Source organism: Equus przewalskii, chromosome 15 (assembly GCF_037783145.1).
Source record: "Equus przewalskii isolate Varuska chromosome 15, EquPr2, whole genome shotgun sequence".
Lineage (NCBI taxonomy): Eukaryota > Metazoa > Chordata > Mammalia > Perissodactyla > Equidae > Equus > Equus przewalskii.
This window is the reverse complement of record NC_091845.1, coordinates 63709393-63735193: the sequence shown is the minus strand read 5'-3', so window position 1 is coordinate 63735193 and position 25801 is coordinate 63709393. Positions and strand designations below refer to the sequence as shown.

Genomic DNA, 25801 nt, shown 5'->3' with positions numbered 1-25801 from the left:
TTGGTTTGGTTCAAACCCCTGTTGTTAGAATTCTTGTTACTAAACGTGTCAAAACATCTTTGTGTGCTTTTTTCTTTTTTTTACCCTAGGTCATAGAATATGATTTCATGTTTTTCTCATCCAAAACCTGTAGTGCTTTGGGGCCTTTCTGTGCATACTACATACTCCCTCCAGGCCTGAGCTGTCAGCCTTTAGTGGACGTGTTCTCTGTGGTGACTGGGCATATCCTCTGTACTGCTCCCTATCTCCCTGTGCTGTTCACCTTATCATTGTCTCACTTTGCTTTCAAATGACATCTCTCCCACAGACTTTCATAATTCCTCCCACGCCCTCCAGCCTCCGCCTTCCTTCCAGACTTTTACAGAACCTTGAATAGATCCTATCCTTAGTTCTCAGACTTGACTGCACAATGGCATCACCCACGGTGATTTAAAATAATGCTGATTTCTGAGTCCCTTCCCAAGAGGGTGTGGTGTAATTGGCTTAGGGTGTGGCCTGGACATTAAGACTTCTAAATGTGATTCTGATGTGCGGCAATATTTCAGAACCAGTGTGTCCTACAATGCTTATCTCATGCTCTCCTAGCCCCGTTTCTTTTGTACATCTTCTCTCTCCTATGAGTGTGACTTCTGGATGGTCGGAGACCCAGTTTTGCACAATAGCAATAACTGATACCTCCCATAATTGCTTGCCTGTGAAGTTTGCTTCATATTTTTAAAAAAGCGTTAGCACAAACCCTGAGGAGTTGGAATTATGATCTCCTTTATATAGATGAGAAATAGAAACTCAGAAAGGAGCAACAAGTTGTCCAAAATCAGAGCTTTTAAGTAGTGGAACTGGGTTTCACACCCAGATCTGTCTGATTCCTAGCTATGCCACGACGTTAAGAGCCACAGTTCTAACCACTACGTTGCACTGCTTCTGTGTGCTTGCAAAGGTACAGGCAAATGCTTGTGGGAGGAATCAGTGAAGAACAGTTTCCTCCCTCATGCAGGGAGATATCAAAGCTATTCAATAGGGTCAACTCAGTTCTTTTCTGGAGGGTCTTCTGGAGAGGATTTCTCTCTGTGTAAAAACCCCCCTTGATCCTCACCCGCTCAGTCTGTTCAACTTCCGGCTCCTTATCTGTCCTAGCACAGGAGAGAGATGGCAGAGGTTGTCTCTGACCCTCTGGGAATTTCATGTTTATTTCTATGGCTAGGGTTGTAACCCAGTTAAACTGGAATGTACTCTTCACTATTACCTGAAGCCATCAGAAGCAGGCTTTCTCCTCCTCTTGTACTATAATTGCAATGTGTTCTCTGGGAGGGAAGAAGAATGTAATCATCTACTTAATTGGCATGTCTGCACATCTATGCAACTATGATAAATGACCTTCATAATGATGGCTCTGAAGTTTTGAAGATACTCAGATGTCTTCACAATCGCCAGAGTTTCCTCTTTGTGTAGAATCTTTCCAGTGTCCTTTGATATTTGGAAGTCCTGTTTGCTGTTTGAAGGAAAACCATGTAGCCTGGTACTTTAGTATATTCTGATTCTTTACATACCCATTGCTATTCAGTTAGGAGTGCTCTGGATGAGGTCTCTCTGCTTCCTTGTTCCATCACTTTCTTGGCTGCTGGGAGTGCCCTCTGAGGCCTGCACTGTGGTTGCATTGAAACTTAGAAGAACATTCTCTTTGGGCATCTGTCTGCACTGCCATATGTTTTATACGTGACCAGTGTCACTGAGAATGTTTGGATCCCTCGTCAGTTCTCACCTCATCAGCTACAAGTCAGCAGCACAAAGCAACTTCCTATTTTCTAACAATGGCTTTAGGGAAAAACAGAAAACTTTTTATTTGGAAATACTCTTAAACTTACAGAAAAGTTACAAGAATAGGACAAAGAAATCCTACATACTGTATATCTTTTACCCAGATTCACCAATTGTTAACATTTTGTGGAGCTTGCTTTATCATCCCTCTTCTGTCTTTCTGTCTCTTTCTCTATATACATTCTTTTTCCTAAACTATTTGAAAGTTGCAAACGTCATGCCCCTTTACTGACTTAAGAATACCCTAAGTGGGTATCTCCCAAGAACAAGGACATTCTCTTACTTAACAACAGTATAGTTATCAAAGGAAGGAATTTTAACCTCCATGCAATATTATTGTCTAATCTATAGGCTGCTTTCCATTTTTGCCTCTTATCTCAATCGTGTGGTTTGTAGCAATTTCTGCGTCACATCAGGAGGCACGTAATGTTGGCCTCTCCCTTTATTGTTTGTATTAAATTGAATTACTTGGTTAAGATGGTGTTGACAAGCTTTCTCCACTGCAGTGTTACCATTTTTCCTTTTGTAATAAAAAAAGTGCTTTCGTGGGAAGATGGTTTGAGACTACCCTGTCTTCATCAAAATTGTGCTCATGAGGTTTAGCCGGTACAGATGATTCTTCCCTGAATCAGTTATTATAGGCTGGCTGCCAAATGTTGTTTTCCCCTAACTTCTATCACTCCTTCCTTATTTATTTTTTGGCCTTCTCCTGTAAGGAGAGCTTTACTTTATCCCCACTTATTTATTTATTTGTTCATTTGTTATTTTATCCATATGGACTCAGATATCCTTATGCTATTCAGTCAGTTATAATTCATTACTGTCTTTATTATCTTGATGCCTGCATTGGCCTTGCGGCATTTATTTTAAAGGTGGTCTCACATTTATTTATTTTATTAAATAAATAAAATATCTCATTTTTTAAAAAGAATGGGATGGTCTTGTGCACTTGGTTTCTTATTGTCTGAGAAGGGAGTCATTTAATACCCTCTTTTCCTTTTCTTGGGGCAGTTATCAATCCACCTCCTGTGGCTGGGACAATTTCATACAATTCAAACTCATCTTCCCTTGAGCAGCCAAATGGAGGGAGTACCAGTCCTTCCTGCAAAGCCTCCTCTGGGCTTGAGGCAAACCCAGGTAAGCTCTTAAGGGGGCATATTAGAGGGCTGTGACTTGCCCTAGGAGCCCCATTATCTGAGGAGCACCAAAGATAGAGTCAGACCAACTATAGATTGCTCACGTTCAGGATTTTAGTGGCTGGAAATTACTTTGAATTCTGTTGGTTAGTTATTGCTGTGTAATAAACCAACCCAAAATGCAGAGTCTTAAAACAAAACCATAATCTTTTATTATCGTAGCTCACTCATTCTCTGTGTTGCCTGCCAGCTGGCTGACCTCTGTCAGCCTCACTCAGTCTTGGCTGGGCTTGTTCACGTGGCTGCCCATTGACTGGGTGCTCTCTTCTGGATTTGCCTTAGCTAGAACACCTCAGCTGCAGCATCTCTGCTCCGTATATTTCTCATACCCCTCCAGGGACCGTTGGGCTTCTTTTCCTTTTCTTGGGACAGAACATGTTCTTATGAGGATGCATCTTATGATGATGCACCAGAGAGCAGGCAGAAATATACAGTTTCTTGAAGCCTAGGCTCAGAACTGGTGTACTACCACTTCTGCCTCATACAGAACTAGAAGGAGAAATCATCAAATCAGCCAGTGGTTCAAGGCTTGAAGAAACATCTCTGAGTAATTCATAGATCAAGCAGACAAAACTATCAGTAAAGATATAGAAACATGATCAAAAAACTTAATCTAATGGATTTATAGAGACCGTTACTCCTAAAAATCAGAAAATACACATTCTTTCCAAGAAGCCACTACACATTTACAAATAATTGGTCATATTTTAGGCCATACAGCAAGTTTCAAAAAATTTTGACATTTCGCCATCATATGGACCATATTTTCGGACCACAAAGGAACTAAATTAGAGATGATTAACCAATGTTAACTAGAATTACCTCTTGCATTTGCAATGGAAGAAACACATGCCGTAGTAACTCATATATCAAGTTAAAAAGTTATCGTAGAAAGTAGAAAATATTTAGAATAGATCTGTGGTTAGAAGGTATTGTGACCTCCACCCTTCTCTTTTCCACCTTCCACTGCCACCTCTTTCCCTGATAAATGGAGAGTTGACTTCCATACCCATCAGTGTTGTTAGAAAATTAGTTGGAATGTATTATTTCTCAGCTTTGTGTTTTAAATCCCCCATTGTTTTCCCTTTTATTTTGATTATCACAGGAGAAAAGAGGAAAATGAATGACTCTCATGTTCTAGAGGAGGCCAAGAAACCCCGAGTTATGGGGGATATTCCAATGGAATTAATCAACGAGGTCATGTCTACTATCACGGACCCTGCAGCGATGCTTGGACCAGAGGTCAGCAGGGTGAAGCAGGGCAGCCAGCTGGTAGATGATCCCTTCTGTTCTCCTAGCCACTCTAGCTGTCTGAACTGGAGATGGTATTGCTGAGAGATAGCACGTTATACTACCCTGGTTTACATTTAACCTGGAGGTTAGAGTGGGAGGGCAAGAAAAACTGATGGAGAGGTGATTCCCTTTGACGAATATCACATCACAAGGAAACATACTAATAATCTCACACAGTTGAAGGCATTCCTCCTTCCTCAACTTTTTATCTTAAAGAATTTAAACCTTCATAAATATTGCAAAAATTCCATGATAAAGATCTATAGATTCTTTGTTTAGATCTACCAATTGTTAATAGTATGCTACATTCGCTTTCCCTCTGTCTCTCTCTCTCTCCTGTGAACCATTTCAGGATTAAATACAGATGTCATAACACCTCACCCCTAACTGTTTTCACCTTTATCTCGTAAAAGTATTCTTTACATTACCACAATGTATTTACCACTGTCAGAAAATTTAGCTTAATTACAACATTGTCTAATATATGGGTTGGCAAACTACAGCCTGCAGACCAAATCCGGCCCACTGGCTGTTTTTGCAAATAAAGTTTTATTGAAACATATTGTCTGTGTCTCTCTTGCACTATAAGAGCAGATTTGAGTAATTAAGACAGGCTATATGGCCCGCACAACCTAAAATATTTGTTAATTGGCCCTCTATAGAAAAGTTTGCTGACCCCTGGATGTATAGCCCACATCCAAATTCCCCACATATCTGGATTATGTCCTTTCTAAGGTGTATTGCTGCTTTTGAAGGGATCAGCCAGGGATCGTGCTTTGCACTTAGTTCTTCTCTCTTCATCTCTTTAGTCTCCTTTAATCTAGAACAGTTCCCCAGTTCTTTTTTGGTCTTTAGGGTAGTACCATTGTTGAAGAGTCCTGGTCACTGGTTTTGCATACGTCCCTCTGTTTGGATCTGTCCATTTAGTAATGATTAGATTCAAGTGAAGCATTTTTAGTAGAAGTACTGCTGTGATCTGGTTGCATCACATCCAAGGGCAGGGTAGTTTAAGACATTTTCCACAGCTTCCCAGAAATGAAGAAATGGCTTGGAGATTATTTTACAAAACATATTTTAAATTTTTTTTAGTGTGGCCCTGCTAGATTCAAATATCAATTTTTAATTTGTCATGTTTCCTTAGATATTTATTTTACGGTATTGAGAATAACTCAGAGAGCTGGAATGTTGTAAGAGAAAGATCTCCTTTTAAAACTGTCCTTTCCATTTCCTTCTAGATATCCAGTCCCGGGGACTTAAGATTGTAGTACCTCTTGTATGCTTGTCTTTCAGGGATGCAGTAACTTTAAGGGTAGCTCGGTGTTTTCAGCTACAAAATCTGGATGCAATCACACATTTCAAAATCTATTGGATGGATTTTGTAGTGTGCTGGAGTTGACTTGTATTGGCACAGAGAAGGCAATTGTTGAATTTTCAAGAATTTTGTGAGCTGGTTGTTAAGAAGTTGGTAGCTTGAGGGGCTGGTCTAGTGGCGTAGTGGTTATGTTTGGGCATTCTGCTTTGGTGGCCCAGGGTTCACAGATTTGGATCCTGGGTGTGGACCTACACACTGCTCCTCAAGCCATGCTGTGGCAGGCATCCCACATAGAAAAATAGAGGAAGATTGGCACAGGTGTTAGGTCAGCAACAGTCTTTCTCAAGCAAAAAGAGGAAGAGTGGCAACAGATGTTAGCTCAGAGCCAATATTCCTCTCCAAAAAAAAAAAGTTGGTAGCTTGAAATTGACCATAATGACACCTGGTCACCTGGGCAGCTGACTGTAGAACAATGAAATGAAGCAGGTACTACCAATTAGGGCTTTTCTTCTTTGGGGAGCTGTTTGTTGAACATTTACCTGCACGCTACCGGCTAGATTAAATAGGATGGGGAGCATAAAGTGCTGGCACAAGGTTGTGCTTCCAGTTATGGTTGAGAGTGGGTCAACAGATATTCCTCTGGAAAGAAACCTGTCCTCCAAAAAGAGGTGCTAACAATGTGAACGTGACTGCTAGTGTTGGGCCTATAATGAGAATTTGGGATCTGTCATTCAGAGGGTCCTATAAAGCTCAGCCAGATGGGATTCCTCTAAACCAAGGGTTGGCGAACTATAGCTTGCAGGCCAAATCCAGTCTCCCCTCCCCCTTTTTAAATCAAGTTTTATTGGAATACTACTACACCCATTCAATTATGTGTCATCTATGGCTGCTTTCACACCACAACAGTGTTGCCTAGAGGCTGCAGAGACCTTAGGACTTTCAAAGTCTAAAATATTTACTCTCTGGCTCTTTACAGACAAGTTTGATGACTCCTAATCTACACCAAATATCCATGTACATGTATAATTCTCTGATCTCCCAAAATGCTTTACTTGCCTTTTCTGTTTTGTTTTCATAATGGGTATGTGTGGTTTGAGACCCTGAAAATCCCCAAATGTGTATCGTATTCAAACGAAGAAGAGAAGGGTTCATATGTCCTATCCCCACTGTCTTAAGAGAAGAGCTCTGTGTAATTTTTTCTTGTCTCCTGCATGCCAGACCAATTTTCTATCAGCACATTCAGCCAGGGACGAGGCAGCCAGGCTGGAAGAGCGCAGGGGTGTGATTGAATTTCACGTGGTTGGCAATTCCCTGAACCAGAAACCCAACAAGAAGATTCTGATGTGGCTGGTTGGTCTACAGAACGTGTTCTCCCATCAGCTGCCCCGGATGCCCAAAGAGTACATCACACGGCTTGTCTTTGACCCGTAAGTGGGGCTTTGCTCTTCCTTCTTTCTTCTTCCTTTTTAAATGAAAGAGGAACTACTCAGACAGTGAAAGTGAGCCGTAGTCACCCACCGAATCCTGCTGCCTCTTGTCACACTGTGGATACAGAGCTACATCAAGATAATTGCCATGGCTAAAGCATTAAGACTACTTTTTCACAAGTCATAAATTTTTTGTTAATAATAATGAAGCTTAATATTTTAAGTTACTGCTGACTATCCTGTGCTACATTCATCATAGCAGTGAAAGAATATAACATTAAGATGATGTCCCAGTTTCTTCATAGTCAAAACATTCTTGGTTTTGGTATCTTAACTAGGCATCATTGTTGCCTAGGTCTGTAAGCACTGGGAAAATTATTGGGATATCAGACAGGTTAACTTTGAAAATCCATTGCTTTGGAAAAAACCCCCCCAAAACAAAAAACTTCTCTAATTGAATGTATTTTAACATATATAACCCAAGAGCCTATATAGACTGATCCACACGTGACAATTCAGAGTGACATTTTAGACGGAGAGAAGGTCGGATAGGATTCTATAATGCAGGTTTTGACAAATTGCACATGTGGGTTTTGTATTCTTTTCCATAATGTTTTTATAATATTTTTGAGTAAGACTAAACTCTTCAGAAACATATGCCACATTTGTCCATGACTTCGTGCTCTCCCCTTGACCCCCTACTCTGAGTCCCTTGGCATTGGGTGTACCCCTGTTCTAGTAGCAGGGAGCACCTCCACACATACCCTCTTCTTTATTTGTAAACCTCAGCCCCTTCTTAGGTGGCTGGCATTTTGGTCCGATGGAAGCTCTGATGAGGTCTTGTGCAGGCAAGCTTGCTCTAAAAAGTCCACATTAAGGAGTGGTTTAGCGAGATAATGGCTAGATAAAAGAAGTTTCCATAGAAACTCAAGAAAAACACCTCCCCTTTCCTGGTTGATTAATAAGGAACATCCCAAAGAGTATACTTATGTAAACAAGATAGGTAAAACTTTGATATAATCTTATTCTTTCAGGAAACACAAAACTCTTGCTTTAATTAAAGATGGCCGTGTTATTGGTGGTATCTGCTTCCGTATGTTCCCATCCCAAGGATTCACAGAGATTGTTTTCTGTGCTGTAACCTCAAATGAGCAAGTCAAGGTAAGGGTAACCCAAGGTCATAGAAGAAAAGCAGAATGTGGTGCTTCTCACTAAAGCTGCAGAGCTTGGGAAAGTCTCTTTGTGCCATGTCCAGAGAAGGTTCAAAGTGAAATTCAGGACTTTCTGAGAAGAATCTTCTCACTGAGAGTGTATGTTTATGTGTGTGCAGAGAGTAAATGGTTCCGTATACCAACAGGTAAGGTTCTACCAAAGCTTTGCTGGGCCTTAGGGCAAGGTAAGGGACACCACACAGCCCCAAATGCAACTCAAGTATAGTCATAGTATATGGCAAGTGAAGGGAAGTGTTCATTGTTAATTTATACCTGTGCACATGCACACACATCCAACTGGTGAGACTGAACCACGAGAAAGGATGTGGTGTTATGTGGATCAGGAGGATGATTTAGGTGGCTTACACTTCAGAAAGATTTCTTATGACCTTGTCCCTAAAGGGAGATAAGGACTAAAGAAATTCTGTAAGGGAAGTTATGAAAAACTTGAATAAATTTATGGCTAAGTTTCAGAAATATTCATGCAGGGTTTGGAATGTGGGTTTTTAGAGAGGGTGTGTATCTCTGTGTGTGAGTGAGTGTCTAACTTACCTTCCCAGCTGTTCTTGGGCCAGGTCCCTTACTCCCCGGGAACTGGGCTGTGTTACTCATCTCTCAGTCTGGCTGGAATACACTAGACTCTTAATTGGCAGAAAGACCTCTGATCTAGATTATCTTGTCTTCTACTCTGCTGTTTTTAGGAAAATGGAACCAGGAAATGTGTCTTTAGACTATTAGTCATTTGGTATTTTGGGAGTCCTAAAGAATATCATGCAAAAATATGACAAATGGTGGAAAGATAAGCAGCTCAGGATTAGATGGCTGCTGAGAAAAATTTTTGGAAGGTCTAAGGCACTATTGTTCAATGAAACATAATATGACGTGCAGATGTGAGCAGCATATGTGATTTTAAATTTTCTAGTAGCTACATTTAAAAAGTGGAAACAGGTTAAATTAATTTGAAAAATATATTTTATTTTCCTCAGTATATCTAAAATATTGTCATCGCAACAGGTAGGCAATGTCACAAAGAATTACTACTGACACATTCTACGTTCTTTGTTTTGTACTAAGCCTCTGAAAATCATGTGTGTATTTTACACTTACAGCACATCTCAATTTGGGCTGGCCATGTTTCAGGTGCTCCCTGGCCACATGTGGCCAGAGGCTCCTGTACTGGACAGTGCAGATCTAAGGACATTGTTGACTTCTTCAGCTACAAAGAAGCAAGGACATTTACAAAAACCAAAAATAAGTCACTGGAGGGACTCATTCTCTGCCTGAGGGCTGCAGCCAGTGCTGTGGGTACTTCTGCTTTCATGACCAGCTTTACTCTGGTCACAGTGCCAATTATAGCTGCTGCAATTTATTCCCACAAAGCACAAGTGGGGCTTTTTTTCTTTGACTCATAGTACTGAGCATCAAAGGGCAAACAAAATTCATCAGTCTTGCATTCATCATTCTGACTGGGGAAGCTGAGGGCTCCCATTTGCTTGAAACTGATCTCTGGCTCTTCTTCAAGGAATTCTGACAGGATGTCTTTAGATGGTGCTGTTGTTATGCTTATCATTTTTTAATTCCCGGTCAGCCAAAATGAGAAACAATCCCAAGTGTCCAGAGTTTAGGAACTTATTGAAAAGGAAATTTTGGTTTGGCTTTTCATGGGGAGAGAAGCTGGAAAATATGTCCTTGGTTTATAATTCCAGAAAAAGATTGCCTAATTTTTGTTTTCAAAGAAAGCTGCACCAACCACCTTGTTTGGAAAGGTTGGTTAAGGTTGACTTGGACACTTGTCGGGATCCGAGAGGGAAACTAAAGGTATTTAATATGAATTGGATGCTTTGTCTTATTACTTCCCAGAAGGGCAATTTATTTTTTTCCCAAACCATGTAATTTTCTAAAGACTTGACGGAACCTGGCCAAACATCACAAACTCAGTAGAAAGAACTAGAAAAAAGCCACTTTTTGTAAGTGACTTGAAACTAGTTTTAAAAAATGAAGATTAGTGTTTCAAAATTAAATAGAATGGATGAGTTTGATGGAAGCCAGTTGCTGGTGGTGGCACTTATTTGTGTAGACAGCAAGTTCATATGTGGAAGTTTTAAATTTTTATTTAATGTATTAAAGATCTTAGCTCAATGATACTTTAAAATTTGCATCCATTCATTTTGGAGAATCAAGCTTATAGACAAATTCCTGGGAATGTGATTTGTATGTGAATTTATCTTTCTCAAAGTACACACAAGATAACATTTGAGAATTTCCTTGAAGTGCCTCACTTGGTTTTAGAATATCGTGCCATCTAAGAACTATTTGGATTTGATATTATGTACAACTTTAAAGTTACATAGCTAATATTTATTTATCATAATAAATACTTAGATAAACATTGAAGTTACCAGATGGATTTGGAAAAGAATCCTTTTGGTGACAGTTAAAAGTAAAGACATGCAAACAAGGGAAATAGTTCTGGAGTGAAAATCTAAACATTTACATATAATAGCTTAATGTTGTTAATGCCTTTTTAATCAAGGAAATATTTAAGCTACCACTACTGCCGGTTGCAGTACTAGACACAGAAAGGATTCAAGTTAAAAGACACAGCCCCTACACAAGCAATTGGAATCTGGACGATTTCTTTGGAGAGGTGACAGATTAGTGGCCACTGATGAAAAATATCTTATGCAGGTTTTGAGAAGCTCTTTAGAAAAGAACCATTATCACTCTTCTTGAGTAAAATCATTGGATTGTAGGCAAAGGGGAGAAAATTTATAGTTCTATTAACTTCTTACAAGATGATGTATACAACAAAAGCCTAGCTCTCTTCCATCAACCCATTTATGTTAAACTGAGTTTCACCAGAAAATGCATTTCTTACTAAATGCTAGACATTTCTATTCCTGTGCACATGCAGTTCCCTCCAACTAGCCAACTGTTCTCTTTTCTACAGCTTTTTCCATTTTTCTTTAAAAGTAATTTTTAATTACCTAGGTCGTACACAAATACATTTTCAAATAAATCAAAAAACCCCGCTCTCCCTTCCCCTGCCATCCTGCTGTTCTCAGCTTTGTGTGCAGCCTTCTGGGTGCTTCTCTACTTATTTACATGTGTGGAAATATACTTGTATGTAAGAAACGACTGTGTTTTGTTGTTTACATTCATAGAATTCACACTGTACATAATTTTTTTTTAAAAAACTTTCCATCGGATCTTCGAGATCTTTCAAGTTTAGTGCGTATATATGGTTATTTAAATTGATATTTAGATCAATTAACATTAAATAAAATTTAAAATTCAGTTCCTCAGTCACTCAGGTACTTAATTGCCACATGTGACTAATGGCTGCCATGTTGGATAGCACAGATAAAGAATAGTTTCATCATTGCAGAAATTTCTATTAGACAATGCTGATATAGAGGTATTTTATTCTTTTTATGTAGTATTTCATAATGTGGATGCGTCATAATTTATATAATCATTTCCTATTGAAGATGTTTATGTTTATTTCCAACTATTTTCTATCACAAACAGTGCTCTATTTGGAAATGTTTTTCTAGTCACTGAGAAGTGGAATTGCTGCATGAATGAATATGGCCAGTCTAAATTTAAAAAATTATTTCCAGATTGCCCTTCTCAATGGGTTTACCATTTACATTTTTACCAGTGGTGTTGGAAAGTACCATTTCCCCATCCATTTCTGACACTGTGCACCATCTTAAAGATACTGTTGAGTGAAATATTGCATCTCCTGATGGAGTGCTCTGATTATTATTGAGGCCGAACAGCTTTTTTATATTTCTTGGTTATATTTATTACTTCTTTCTATTCTTTGACAATTTTAAGCTGTCTCTTTTTTTTTTTTATCAGTCCTATAGAAGATATTTATGAGTTCTTGATATTAATTCTTTATAGTATGTCACAATTACACCCTCCCAGTTTGTCATTTGTCTTTTGTTTTTGATATCACAAATTGCTTATGAAATCTTGAAGTTTTGAAATTAGAAGTAGTCTACTTAATAATCAGTCCTTTCCTTTATGCTTTTGCATTTTATGTTTTCTTTAAGAAGCCTTTTTGTACCCCTAGCTTATAAACCCACTATAAAATTTTTGGATAAGTTCATTTTTCCTTACGTTTAGATTTCCAAACCATATTCTTACATTGTTTTCTATTTGACAAACTCTTTTAAGGCTTAGCTTAAGCATTCTTTTTTTCTTTTATACCCTCCTTCTTCTCCCCCTTAATTATCCTGCAGCCTTTTTCTCTATTGTCAGTACAAATACATCACTCTCTACCAATGCTGTGTAATAGAAGTACATTGTGAGCGTCAATTGCAAGCCAAATATGTCATTTAAACCTTGCTAGTAGCCATATTTTTAAAAAAGTAAAAAGAAACAGTTGAAATTATTTTTTTATTAAATCTAATATGTACAAAATATTGTCATTTAAACATGTAATAAGTATAAAATGTTATTAATGAGAAACTTTCCTGGTGTATATTTTACACTTCTAGTACACCTCAATTTGGACTAGTCACATTTCAGTTTCTTAAAAGTCACATGTGACTAATGGCTACTATATCGAACAGCGCAGTGCTGTACTGTAATTATGTATGGATATGTTTATCGTCCCCATTTTACTCTCTTCTCTTCAAGGAGAGAGATATCTTCATTCGTCTTTTTATCTGAGTTTTATTCAAACTCACCATGTGTCGGTATTGTGATATATTTGGGAAAAACTAAAGTGTCCTTGGGGAACTTCAATGGAAGAATAATTTCCAGAAGAGGGAAATAGTAATACTGATCTCCTATTTACCAGACAGACCATCCTGATTATCATTACACTTGGTCCTGGGATCCATGCTTTAGAAGGGTGTTGTTATACAGGAGAGAGTCCTGAAAAGAGTGGTTAGATTGATGGAGGGGTCTTCTGATCCTGCCGTATGAAGAATGACTGAAGCCTCGAGGATGTTTGGCCTGGGACTTGGGAGGTGCGGGTGGGCATGAGTGAGAACATGTCGTCTACAAGGGCTTGAAGAGTTGTTAAGAGCAGGAATGAATCTTTGTTACTGTAGGCGTAGAACTAAGGTCAATAAGTAGAAATAGCAAGGCATCAGATGTCAGGTGAACATTAGGAGGGACTTCCCAGGCATAACAATGTGTGACAATGAATTGGTCTATTGAAGGACTAAGTGATCACCCTATATTGGAGGCATTCTAGCAGCTCAGCTTTTCAGGGTAGATGGCAAAAGTCTTCTAGCTTCACATGGAATAGAGAGCTAAACCAAATGACTTCCGAAGATCCTTCTCCCCTTGAGGTGCTGCAGTCTCGTGAGTTTATACCTGTAAGCACATTCAAGTTCTTGAGAAAAATGGACCACCAAATTCTAAAATATTTATGTGAAGGCATTTGTCTCTGGATTTACTTTCACCTCTTTTTATGAGGTTCTAAAACGATCACTTTATATATATAGATTTTCTCTAAGCTTTGTACATCACTGAAAAACCTGGTGCTTGGATCTTTTTCTTATTTCCGTCATGAATTTATTCCAGCCAAGTTGAAAATCCCATGTATATGACGATACAGTTCTTTAGAAGGATTGCTGATTTGTAGTTCACAGGAAACACTCGGTTTAGTTAATATTCTAGTGAAGATGAGCACTTTACATTGCTCTTTTCATCTCAGGTTCTCAAATACTTTAAAGATAAGCAGAAATTCATAATCAATATTCACTGCCAAAACTTCTTTATTAATATTCAGCAAGTGATCTTTAGGATTGAACTAGCAGCTTATAGCCTCAGTGTGTTATTTTCAAAGAACCAGAGACTTGTTTTTTCAGATGCTGATTGTACCACCATTCTAGGATTTTGAATTTTTTGGTTTTGTAGCTCATTTTCAAAGTTCAGAAATGCAAGAAAGGGTGTTAGTATTATACTGGTAAAATACATCAAAGTACCAACTGCTAAATTTTCCGTTTCCCAGTGAATTTTTAGGAGTTTCTTTTCTCGAGAACCTAATATATTTGTGTGTGTACTAACTTCCATGCAGGGCTATGGAACGCACCTGATGAATCATTTGAAAGAATATCATATAAAACATGACATCCTGAACTTCCTCACATATGCGGATGAATATGCAATTGGATATTTCAAGAAACAGGTTGGTTTTTCACTGTGCAGCATTGTTCTGTCATTTCTTTTCTTATGCACTCAGGTAACCTTCATCCAAGTAAGTTTTTTCCCCAGTGTTTCTACTTATAAGAAGGACATACATTTATTTGTAAGCCTTAAGCCAGAAGTAAGCTTCAGAGTGGAGTAGAGGGTATGACCAGCATATAGTAAATACTAAATAAATATTTGTGGAGTGAATGAATGAATGAATGAATGTCATCTGTAAGTGAAGTGTAGTATTGCATCCTAACATTCTAAAATATGGTTTTCTCCCCAGGCTAAGGAGAAATTCCCAGTCCTGGGTGAGTAGTGTTCTCCATGAATGAGAGAAATAGATTCAGTCTCTGGAGGGCCTCCATTACTGACAGCAGAGAGGAAATTCTGAGGTTTACGAAAGGCTGCAGACAGTCTTGGTTCTATAGCACACAGCAGGCTGGGAGCTTGGCTGCCATCTTTAGTCCCTTCTTATCAGAAGTTTTCAGTTTGACTTTTTGAGTATTATCTTTTGGCTGCTTACCTTTTTAATAATGTTTTATAATTCCTAAACGTTTGTCACTTGCTTTTCTGACTGCAAAAGTAATGTGTAAACTTATTGTAGAAATTATGAAAAATTTAGTGAAGCAGAAAGAAGGAAAGAAAAATTGCTTGTAATTCTGCCACCCAGAGAAATGTACTGTTAATGTTTGATATATACCCTTCTAGTATTTTTTCTGTGTGTGTGTTCATGTGTGTGTGTATAAATATAAAAATCAATTTGCATTGTATGTAATTTAATTACTTGCCTTTTTCACTTAATATATCCTGATTATTTTTTCATATGACTTTTGGTGGTTCTCTGAATTTTGTTGTATAAATAGAAAATAATTTATTAAACTGGTACCACATTTTGGGGACATTTAGGGGTTTCTTGTGTGTAAGTATACGTGTGTGAGTATATGTGTGTGAGTGTGTGTTGCCCTCATCTATGGAAATTTGCTTAGAATAAATGTCTAGAAGTAGAGTTGCTTCCAGACATATTTAAGGTTTTTGTTATGTATTGCCAAATACTTAAATAATTTCTGTTCTTGTCAGTAATATATGAGGGAGCCCAGGAAAGAGTTTGATTATTGAAAAATATGTTTTCACTCTTTCACTAAGTAACAAATGTGTGTTTGCATTTATTTGATCATTGTGTGGTTTGAATTTTTTTTCTTATTCGTTGATCCTCTATATTTCTTGTTCTTTTTTTGAATTGCCAATTCATTGTTTTTGCCTCTTTTTCTATTAAATTACTTATTTTTACATTAATTTACGAGAACTCTTTGTATATAAGGATATTAATTTTTTGTTTTATGATTTTCCCCCGTTTGTCATTTGTTTCAACATTGCTTATGGCTCTGTTTTTAATGTACAGAATTTTAAATATTTTATTACAGAAAATCTATTAAGCTCTTTTTTTATATGTTTTATATGACTAGAAAGCTTTCCCTCCTCTGAGGTCAGATAATTAATTTCTTATTTATTTTCTTCCCATTCTTTGGGCTGTATTTGTGATTTTCTTTTTTTTCTTTTTTTAAGATTGGCACCTGAGCTAACAACTGTTGCCAATCTTTTTTTTCTTTTTTCTGCTTTTTCTCCCCAAACACCCCCAGTACATAGTTGTATATTTCAGTTGTGGGTCCTTCTAGTTGTGGCATGTGGGACACCACTTCATTGTGGCCTGATGAGTGGTGCCATGTCCGCGCCCAGAATACGAACCGGCAAAACACTGGACCACTGAAGCGGAGCATGAGAACTTAACTACTCGGCGGCAGGGCTGGCCCCCTGTGATTTTAGGAAGAAAACTCACTTGGGGGTCCAGGACAGTGGCATAGTGGTCGAGTTCATGTGCTCCGCTTTGGCGGCCCAGGTTTTCAGGTTTGGATCCCGGGTGTGGACCAACACACCACTCATCAAGCCATGCTGTCGTGGCCTCCCACATAAAATAGAGGAAGATTGGCACAGATATTAGCTCAGTGACAATCTTCCTCAAGCAAAAAGAGGAAGATTGGCAACAGATGTTAGCTCTGGGCCAATCTTCCCCAACAACAACAACAACAACAACAAAACAAAACAAACACCTCACTTGGAAGAACTCAGTGGGATTGTTTTACTGAGGGTTTGAATGTCTGCTTTCCTGGGCTGTAACTACAGTGCAAAGCATGAAGTCTCGGCCGTGGTTCTTAAATGACTTGTCTGTAGTCCCCTTTGAGGATGCTAGCAGTAATTGCTTGGAAAATAAGTTTTTGCTGAAAGGGGAGGCAGGAAACTGCTGCTGATAGTTCTGAAGTCCAAGTAATTTTCCACAAAGAACTGAAATAGGCACTGTAAGGAAAATTATGTTTATATTATAAATATACGAATATATACCCTGTAGCACTCTGTTATTACAGCTTAAAGTATGTAAATGAATACACTGCGAAGCGTTAATGTCACCGAAGCAACCACACATTGCGATGGTCTGGAAGTTTTTTGCTTGTAAATTAGGGGTTTCGTTTTCTCAACATCAAACTTCTAATTGCTCTATTTTTTGATTTTATGCTTTGCTTTCAAAATTTAGGTCAATGTTAGTTTTTGATTTGTTGAGAATCCTGGGCCCCCCTCCCCACTTTGGGAAAAGTTGTGCAATTTAATGCAAAATTTAACCTTATTTTTACTTAATAGCCGTTTCTGTTAAAAACTTTTAAATATTTTTTGTGTCACTAGGATTTTTTTATGTTGTCTTCCTTCCTATTTTCACTGATTAATTTTTGATGTTTTTGAACTTCATGGAAAGGTTTCCCACTAGTCTTTCCCAGAATCACACAATGAGAACTTGTAAGAAGTATATCCTGATATCTAGCACGGTGCTCAGCCCATAGTTAGCACTCAGTAGGTATTTAATGCACAGTGCCCATATGAGTGAATCTATTTGCTTTGCAGGGTTTCTCCAAAGAAATTAAAATACCTAAAACCAAATATGTTGGCTACATCAAGGATTATGAAGGAGCCACTTTAATGGGATGTGAGCTGAATCCACGGATCCCATATACAGAATTTTCTGTCATCATTAAGAAGCAGAAGGAGGTAAGCACGTGACTTCTATACAGGCCAGTCTTAGTTGGGGTGAGTTGTGAATCTTTGGGCTCTGGGTTATTGTGCGTGTGGGTGTACTGGGTGTCATAATCTCAGTTTGCATCGATTTCTTCTTTGAAAGTATCCTTGATTTGTCTTCACTCAAGGTCACCATTCCTGGCAGAGTCAACACTTATTAAATTGGTGTAAAATGCAAAACTTGTGAAGTATGATCACGTATCTTAACTTCATCCTCAAGGCCTTTAACACTCTGCCTCAAGCAACCTTACCAAACTTATCTCTTTCTTTCCTTTTTAAACTATTCTCCAGGGCCATTACTGACCTCCCTCTCTCAACACACACGCAACTGAACCTCTTCAGCTGTGTTCCAGTTCTTCCTTTCAACTTCTCTAGCATTAGTTTGAACCAACTATTTGAATTTAAGTGTTTATCCTCTCACATAAACATTTATCTTAGTGTGTATTAATCTCTCCTTTTACCTTGCCAGTTCTGAAGGCTTATACTTCTAGGTATTGAGTGATTTGTTATCTGATTTTGGGGTGAAGTCTTTTATGCCTATGAACTAACGGAGAAGAAGTAAAGGGAAAAGTTAATAGATTTGACTATATAGCAATTTTGCATTTCTCTAAGACAGAGAAAAGATCATAAACAGGGTACAATTGAGGAGTACACATAGGCCATTTATTAAATGAGTGAACTTTGTGTGTTAAACCCAGGATCACCTCTTTGCTCCCCCTAATTCATTGGAGTTCAAAAACTGGGAGTTTGCAGCTGTGTCATCCCACATCAATTCCACTTTATAATTCTGTTAGTCATTCTAGTGTACTTTTTTCTACCAAGTAACTAAAAAAGACATTTGTCTTAAACCTGTCTTTGTTTTCTGGTTTCTACTAATGTCCCTTAATCCCAGTTCTTAGTTATTTGTCGGCCATTACTGACGTAACAGACATAAAGCTCCTTACACAGTGTCTGGCGCATAGTAGGTGCTCATTAAGTATTTTCCTTTTACTAACAGTGGCTCAAACTTGCTCTTATTCTTCCTGTGAATGTGAGCAAAAGGCTTTTTTCAAATTAGAAAATAAAAACAACCTTTGTTGTTTCTTGGTCAAAGATGTCAGCCTAGGAGAGAATTCCAAATAGGGTGCTTGGAGAGTTAATAAAAGCCCAGCAGGCTCCTCTCTGTCTCTCTCTGAAGAGCTAGCTTTCTTCATTGTTCTCTTTGGGGCTTAATGAGCAGGTCTGAATTCAGCAGCTCATTGTTCATCATTAGAGGCTGCTGGCCAACTAAAGCCATCACGGTGCAGTCAGCTGCGCTTTCCTCATTCCTCCTCCCAGCAGCACCGGTTCATCTCCACAGTGTAAGCTGAGAGCAGGATTCCCCTGCCAGGGTCTGCAGATTCACATAGTGCAGATCTGTTGGTTCTTCCCATGTAATGGGGAAAGCCATAAGCACAGGGCTAACCAAAGCAGTCAAGTTTTTAGAAGACAATGCTCCCTCTCTCTTCTTCTTTCTCCTCTCCTCTTGGATCTCTTCTCTGTCTCTCCTCACCTTCCCTCTTTGCCTCCAGCCTTCTCTAACACACACCATTGAATGGATGAGGCTGGCTTGGAGCTGTTAACCTAGTTCTTTTAAAAGAGATTTGGGAAAAAAAGAGATTTGAAGTCACCATAATAATATATTTGTATTCACATAGTATCTTCTTCCACAGAATTCAAATTATTTTCACAAGTATCCTTTATTCCAACTTTGAAAACCCCTTTGAGGAAGGTAGGGACTAATGGTGGTAGCAAACAAACTAAATATATGGAGGACTTCCCTAGCCCCCAAAGCATACAAGAGCAGAATAAGTTATAGTTATGGTTAGTGGGGATGGAGAGAGAAACCTGGTACAGTTGGACAGGTGGAGTAGAGAGTGGGAGTGGAGTACTGCTTTGTGAGTGTTGACTCCAAGGGAAAGGTAGGGTCCGTAACAGCCTAGCATCATCTGAGATGGCTTTGTGGGAGACGTGTTTTGAATTGGACAGCCTGGTAATGGAATCAGCATGAGCAGAAATTCAGAGTGCAACATAAGTAGATTCATGGGCGCATGAACAACTGGGACCATAGTTGTGTGGGTGATGGAAGCTACTATTTGAGAAATTGTGAATAGGCCATAAGCAGGTAGAATTGAGTGTGTGTGTGTGTGTGCGTGTATGTGTGTGCATATGTGTGTGTGGGCTGGGAGGTGGGATAGTTCTTAAATCTTAATCCATGTGTGAGACTACAAGGGCCTGGGTTTGAGGGGCCAAAGTAAGGGCGAAGCAAAGCAATATGACTTTTGGTAAGAAGACATTTTGAGACTTGGTGACATATTAAAGATGGGGTAGTCTCCCCAAATTTTCTGTTTGGGAAAACTAAAACTGACAGCAAATGAGAGATGGATTTGAGGAGAGGAAGATGATGACACAGTGGGGAAGTGAAGACAGCTTCTAGGGTGGTGAAGATAGGAGACTGGAACAGAAGTAAAATGTCCTCTTTCTCCAAAGTGATCCTTGGAGGCACCGGTCACTCACCAGGAGCCCACCACCTTCAGGGTGTTACGTGAGGGGTATGGAAGCCACTTAGTCAGGTATCACCTTAGAGAGTATCCTTGGTAAAGAGAAAAAACTTTTCAAATTATAATTGAAATTATATTTTCTGAAGGTGTCCATTTAAGAGATTGCCATTGGGATTCTTTTTAAAAAAGACTTTGATTTATAAATAAAGGGAGAGCATCCATCTAGATCAGCCTTGTCCAAAGTGGCAGCCACTTGGATATGTGTGTGGTCAAAGTTGAGATGTGCTGTAAATGTAACGTACACTCCAATTTTGAAGACCAGTATGAATAATAGAATGCAAAATATCTCATAATTTTTTTCTGTTGATATTATGCTGCAATGATAAGACTTTGGACATATTGGATTAAATAAAAATATATTGTTAAAGTCAATTTCACCTGTTTTTACTTTAAAAAAATGTAGCTACTAGAAAATTTAAAATTACGTGAGTGTTTTGCATTATATTTCTATTGGACAACACTGAGCTAGATTTACAGGAGTGTCCTTTTACTAGTCCCATTCATTTTGTGAAGTTCTTTGTTTAATTGTTGGGATTATGAATTCATGCTGCAGCGTTTACCAGCAATATGTTTGTGATCAAGCAGTTAGGAACTGGAATTCTTTGTTTTCTTCTTTGAATTAAATTGATGGCTGTTATTGTTTTGGTTTTTCTTTTCCAAAATTTAGTTATGATATGGTTGATTTCAGGATGGTGATTTTTAAGTTTTTTTTTTTTTCTTCTTTTTTTAAAGGGAAAACTGCACTGTTTTGGAGATGGTAACCTCAGTACATTAGGAATTATTATATAAAACAAACACCTCTCAAAATTCCCTCACATTGTGGTTGTGGTTGTGTGGCCTTAACAAACAACTCTTTAGAGCTGCTTTGTTGATGCAAATAGCATAGGGTGAGGTCAAGCCTTGAAAAATGTGAATAACAGTAAGGCCATCCTCCCAGGCTGTGGGGACTTTCTGAGCCTATTCATTTGCCCTTGGGTCTGCGGGCACAGTTCCTAGTCCCGGGTGCCGACGCCTGACTGGGGAGCAGATGTACAGGCCTGCTTTACCTTAGCTCTGGCAGAGGCTCTGCGGAAAAGCAGGGCGAAATAATTGACTCTGATGCTAAAGAGGACAGTGGGCCCTTCGGGCAGTGTGTTCCCTCAGGATCAGCTTTTCTGGGTGGCAGAGGACAAGTGTTCAGAGAGTTGTGTGAATGACACTACGTGGGCATGGGGTAATAGCATGTTTTCATGGCTTACCTCTTAAATAGCGTTCACCCCTTTCTCCCTTTTATTTCCTGAAGACTTTGTTTTGTTAGAAGAACGACTGCTTAGGTTGACTGACTTAAACTGTAGCCACAGACTACTGTCCTTAAACACATTTTCTTCCTGTGCTTTACAGATAATTAAAAAGCTGATAGAAAGAAAACAAGCCCAGATTCGAAAAGTCTACCCTGGACTTTCATGTTTTAAAGATGGAGTTCGACAGATTCCGATAGAAAGCATTCCTGGAATTAGTATGTATAGATCTTCTTTTAAAAGCAAAATCTTTTGGTAATACTGCGAGATGTGTTTGAAACAGTTACCAAGGTGCAGTGATTCGGAAAGCTTTTTGCCCTGCCTGTCTCCATTTGTGTTATTTCTAGTCTTTTAAGAAGGCAGCAAATGCTTTCCTTTTGTCTCTTTTCTCTACTTCCCAATGCAAATCAACCAAAGAGAGCTTCAGTGACCCCTTGTTATGGTTATTAATGTCCATGTTTATTGAGCGCCTGCGGTTTGTAGCACAGTGCTAGGGCCACCCACATGTGACCTTGAAGGTAGGGGAATTCTCCTTTTACAGATGGGGAAATTGAGTCTCCGAATGCTTAAGTCCTCATATGGTTAACCTTAAATGGCACCTGGCTGGCAACTGTCAGAATTAGAATTAGAATTAGAATCAGCCCAGTTCGATCTCCAAACTTCTTGCTGTCCACACTGTGTCTCATTGCCGTCGTGGGTGCAACCTGCATAGAGCTGGGCTTGGCTAAATTCGTTTCCCCAAACTTCTTGAAAAGATGATTGGAAAGCATATAATTTGTTTCAAGTTCCCTATTTTACAGTATTTTCCCAAGGGTTCTTATCTGCGAGTATGTTAGAGGCGAGTTGTATTGGATTAAACATACAAAGTAGCTATTTTTGTAGATGAGGAACTATCAAATATCAGTGCTTTCATTCGGTTCAAATCCAGGATTTTCTAGTATATTGAAGATTTAATAAACAACACAAAATCAAACGAGCTAAAATTCTCCAGAAAAAAAAAAGATATGTAGACAAGGTATATTTCTTCATTACAAAATCTACCCTATTGCAGATCTTAGTTTCACTGCCAGACCCAGAAATCTGACTTCCCTGTATTATCCCTATTAATGGCTTAATAGCTGCCAAATCAGTGAATGGCAGCTTGTGCCAGGCATTCTTCTGCTTTTTTTTACATGCATCAACTAATCTTGAAAGGGATAACAGTGCCTAAGTTTTAGAGTTCTATTTTATAGATTGATAAACTATAGAGGCAAAAGGTTGAGTAGTTTTTCTAGAGTAAATTAGCTTTTAAGGAGAGAGCGAGAAATCAAATCCAGTTCTATTGGATCCAGACTGTGTTTTCTTTCTGCTGCACTAAACCGTCTTGCATTACAAGCAGGGTCTTCGCCAAACAAAATAGAGACCAGGACAGAGTTTGTTCTAAGCTAAAATAACAGCTTAACTCTTTCACATGGTGATTCGCAAAAACTGTGACTTAGAGCTTAAAATATATACATACCCACAGTAGTGGACATACTTACTTTTTATGTTTTCCTATGAAAAGTTGGGGTTCCTGCTTTAAAAAACACTAATGTATACAGCAGTGTTGTCAGTCTAGGAAGTGTTTCGTGTTGTTAGATGTATAAGGAAGTCACTAATGGCAGTTAATTTCAGTCTCTTCCTAGAAATAGACATTTTTGAGGCATGGCTGTCATTTATTGCATTTTTAATAAGTATTAATTATGTTATTCTCTTGACCAAAAGCAGTTCTCATTCAGTGTTTAATTTCATTGACATATAGGAGAGACAGGCTGGAAACCGAGTGGAAAAGAAAAAAGGTAAGTGTGATGGGCGTGAGATATTAATGGAAGTGATTTTTTCCCCTCCCAGCAACTTAGAGAAAATGGGCAAACTGATTGTAACCACCTGTTCAACGCTTGTTGGGTTTCAAATTTTCATAAAAAATCTGGAATAGTTCTTAATTTTAGGTTTTTGTAAAAATGACCTGAATAGGAATCACCTGGCAGGAGGATAAAAAACTAATTGTTGGGGCTGGCCCCGTGGCCGAGTGGTTAAGTTCGTGCGCTCCGCTGCAGGCGGCCCAGTGTTTCGTTGGTTCGAATCCTGGGCGCAGACATGGCACTGCTCATCACACCACGCTGAGGCGGCGTCCCACATGCCACAACTAGAAGGACCCACAGCTAAGAATATACAACTATGCACCAGGGGGGCTTTGGGGAGAAAAAGGAAAAAAAATAAAATCTTTAAAAAAAAAAAAAAAAACTAATTGTTGTTTCTTGTTGTTCACTCTTTTCCTTTCAAGTAAAGAGCCCAAAGACCCTGACCAGCTGTATAGCACGCTCAAGAGCATCCTCCAGCAGGTGAAGGTGCGTGGTTTCTCTTCATTCGCCTCGTGCAAATATTTTGAAATGATTTCCCACATGGAATTTCTATATTAGATACCTTACTTTTTTCTTTACTCAAGAGCCATCAAAGCGCTTGGCCCTTCATGGAACCTGTGAAGAGAACTGAAGCTCCGGGATATTATGAAGTTATAAGGTTCCCCATGGGTAATGCCATTAACATTTTCTAAGTATAGATTTAAAACTCTCTGGATGGCGGTGTGGGGGACAATGGGTGCTGAGGTTGACTTGTACTCTTCTGTTGGAGGGTAGGATGTGTATGAAGGGCGGTGGGATTCCACGTTCCCGTGGAGGGCAGTGATATCAGAGCAGAATGGTAAAGGAGAAGTGGGTGGCTGTGTTCTTTAGAGACATTCTGCAGCTGGCTTTTAGAGCCTACACACCAACATCACCAGATGCAGAAGGCCCAGGTGGGGAACTGCAGACAGCACTCGCTCTGAAAGCAGGCTGTTGGCACGTGACCTTGCTTATATTGTACATGTTTGGCTGCAAATGGAAAAGCCTCAGATTGTCCTCTTGATGTATTTTGAGAGTCTGTCTGAGAATTTTTGAAGGCAATATAAGAGAAGTTAGAGTAAGCTGCTTGACTGCTGTACTTTCAGAGGGAAAAATTCTGGTTAATGCAGTTCTTGCTTTTCCATGCTCTTGGTGGATACTGTTAGTGTCACTGTTTATGCTGCTATTTTAAGCTTTGTCTCACATCCAAAACCAAACAAACAAAAATGGCTTTAGAAATGTAGAATTGTGGAATTTGCTGCTGTGCCTGCACCATGATTAATTGAATCAAATAAATGAGTTATTAATTGAATGAACTGAGAATGCCCAAATTAAACCAATTTGGAATTGTGCAGATGACAGACAACTAGCTGAAATGTTTTCTTTTCAGTCAGTTATGTGGCCCTTTTTTTTTGTGAAACCCTCATGGGAGGTTGTGTGAGTTTGGGGAGAATAATTCTCTTTCAGCCCCTGTCCACATGTACTCTGAAGACCTGCAGGTCCAGTCTATCGTAGCTTACTTAACAGCCTGCTTTCTGAAAGCTTTTTGCCTGGTCCAGCCTGACAAGGCTGTGGGCCTCTCCAGTTGGCTACCACCTGTGTGCATTGCTGAATGCTCATGAGGGGAAAATTGACCCCATTGAGCAAGGCCAGTGGTAGGGTGAGGTGTATACTAGACAAAGTTAATTGAAACAGTAAATGGTGCTCTTTAGTGGAGCAATAATATGTTTCTTGGGATGCATTTAGGTGCTGGGTGAAATGTTGTAGCCTTACCCCTAAGATTGACATGTTTTTGAGGACAAGACTGACAAATCCATAATTTTACTTTTCTCCATTGTTGCCTCCTCGGCTTTTTCTAAAAACGTTTCTTCTCTTTCCCCCATTCCCTAAAAAACTCTTTTCTCACACGTGAATGAGATCTAACCTGTTTCATTTAGGGAGTCACATTCAGAACAGCATCTGAATAGTTGGGTACAACGTGTCTTCTTACCACACATGGATTGCTAGGCAAGGTTTTCCTGTTTCCCCAGATTTCCCAAGATGGTGGGAGATGAAAATAGAATAATTTAATGATATCTCCATATTTGGTTATCACTGATGTTTAATCACCTTCTTTTTTTCACCCATGCCATTTGGTCAACTGAAAGAATCTAAGAAGGCTAGAGGAAGAAAGGTGTTATCTATAACTTTAGAATAGAAAGGAAATGTGCAGAATTGATTGTAATTATTCAGAAAGGTCCAAACACTTCTATGATTTTTGTTTTGTTTCTGCTGTATTTTAGGCTCTCCCCTTCTCTTCTTACCCCCTCCTTCTGAAACAGTTTGGAAAATTTTGGATAAACTTTTTGTGTCATTTAATTCTTTTTTTCGTTTTCATTTTCTTTTTTTAGTTGCATGTCTCTTCTTTCTAAACCATTACAAACTTAAGTGGTAGGCATTTAGGTGGGAGGAAGGTAAGCATCTAATTTTACCGAAAGAGGCACAGTTTCCTTGTGCTTTTTTCATTAAATGAGA

At 38.9% G+C, this 25801-nt stretch overlaps 1 protein-coding gene across 5 annotated transcripts in view; it reads left to right on the top strand.

Annotated features, from left to right (window-relative positions):
* Positions 1 to 25801, top strand: part of KAT2B (lysine acetyltransferase 2B) — a 94123-nt gene that overhangs the window by 64951 nt on the left and 3371 nt on the right. For 3 of the 5 annotated variants that reach the window (XM_070577501.1, XM_070577504.1, XM_070577505.1), the window contains 10 exons: positions 2827 to 2952; positions 4117 to 4253; positions 6835 to 7043; positions 8078 to 8204; positions 14301 to 14411; positions 17363 to 17506; positions 21493 to 21607; positions 23170 to 23206; positions 23692 to 23755; positions 23854 to 23938. In XM_070577501.1, the coding sequence (XP_070433602.1) occupies positions 2827 to 2952; positions 4117 to 4253; positions 6835 to 7043; positions 8078 to 8204; positions 14301 to 14411; positions 17363 to 17506; positions 21493 to 21607; positions 23170 to 23206; positions 23692 to 23755; positions 23854 to 23938 (1155 nt within the window). Of the gene's footprint in view, positions 1 to 2826; positions 2953 to 4116; positions 4254 to 6834; positions 7044 to 8077; positions 8205 to 14300; positions 14412 to 17362; positions 17507 to 21492; positions 21608 to 23169; positions 23207 to 23689; positions 23756 to 23853; positions 23939 to 25801 lie in introns of those variants that run through there. The other 2 variants (XR_011527552.1, XM_070577502.1) reach the window with 2 other exon arrangements.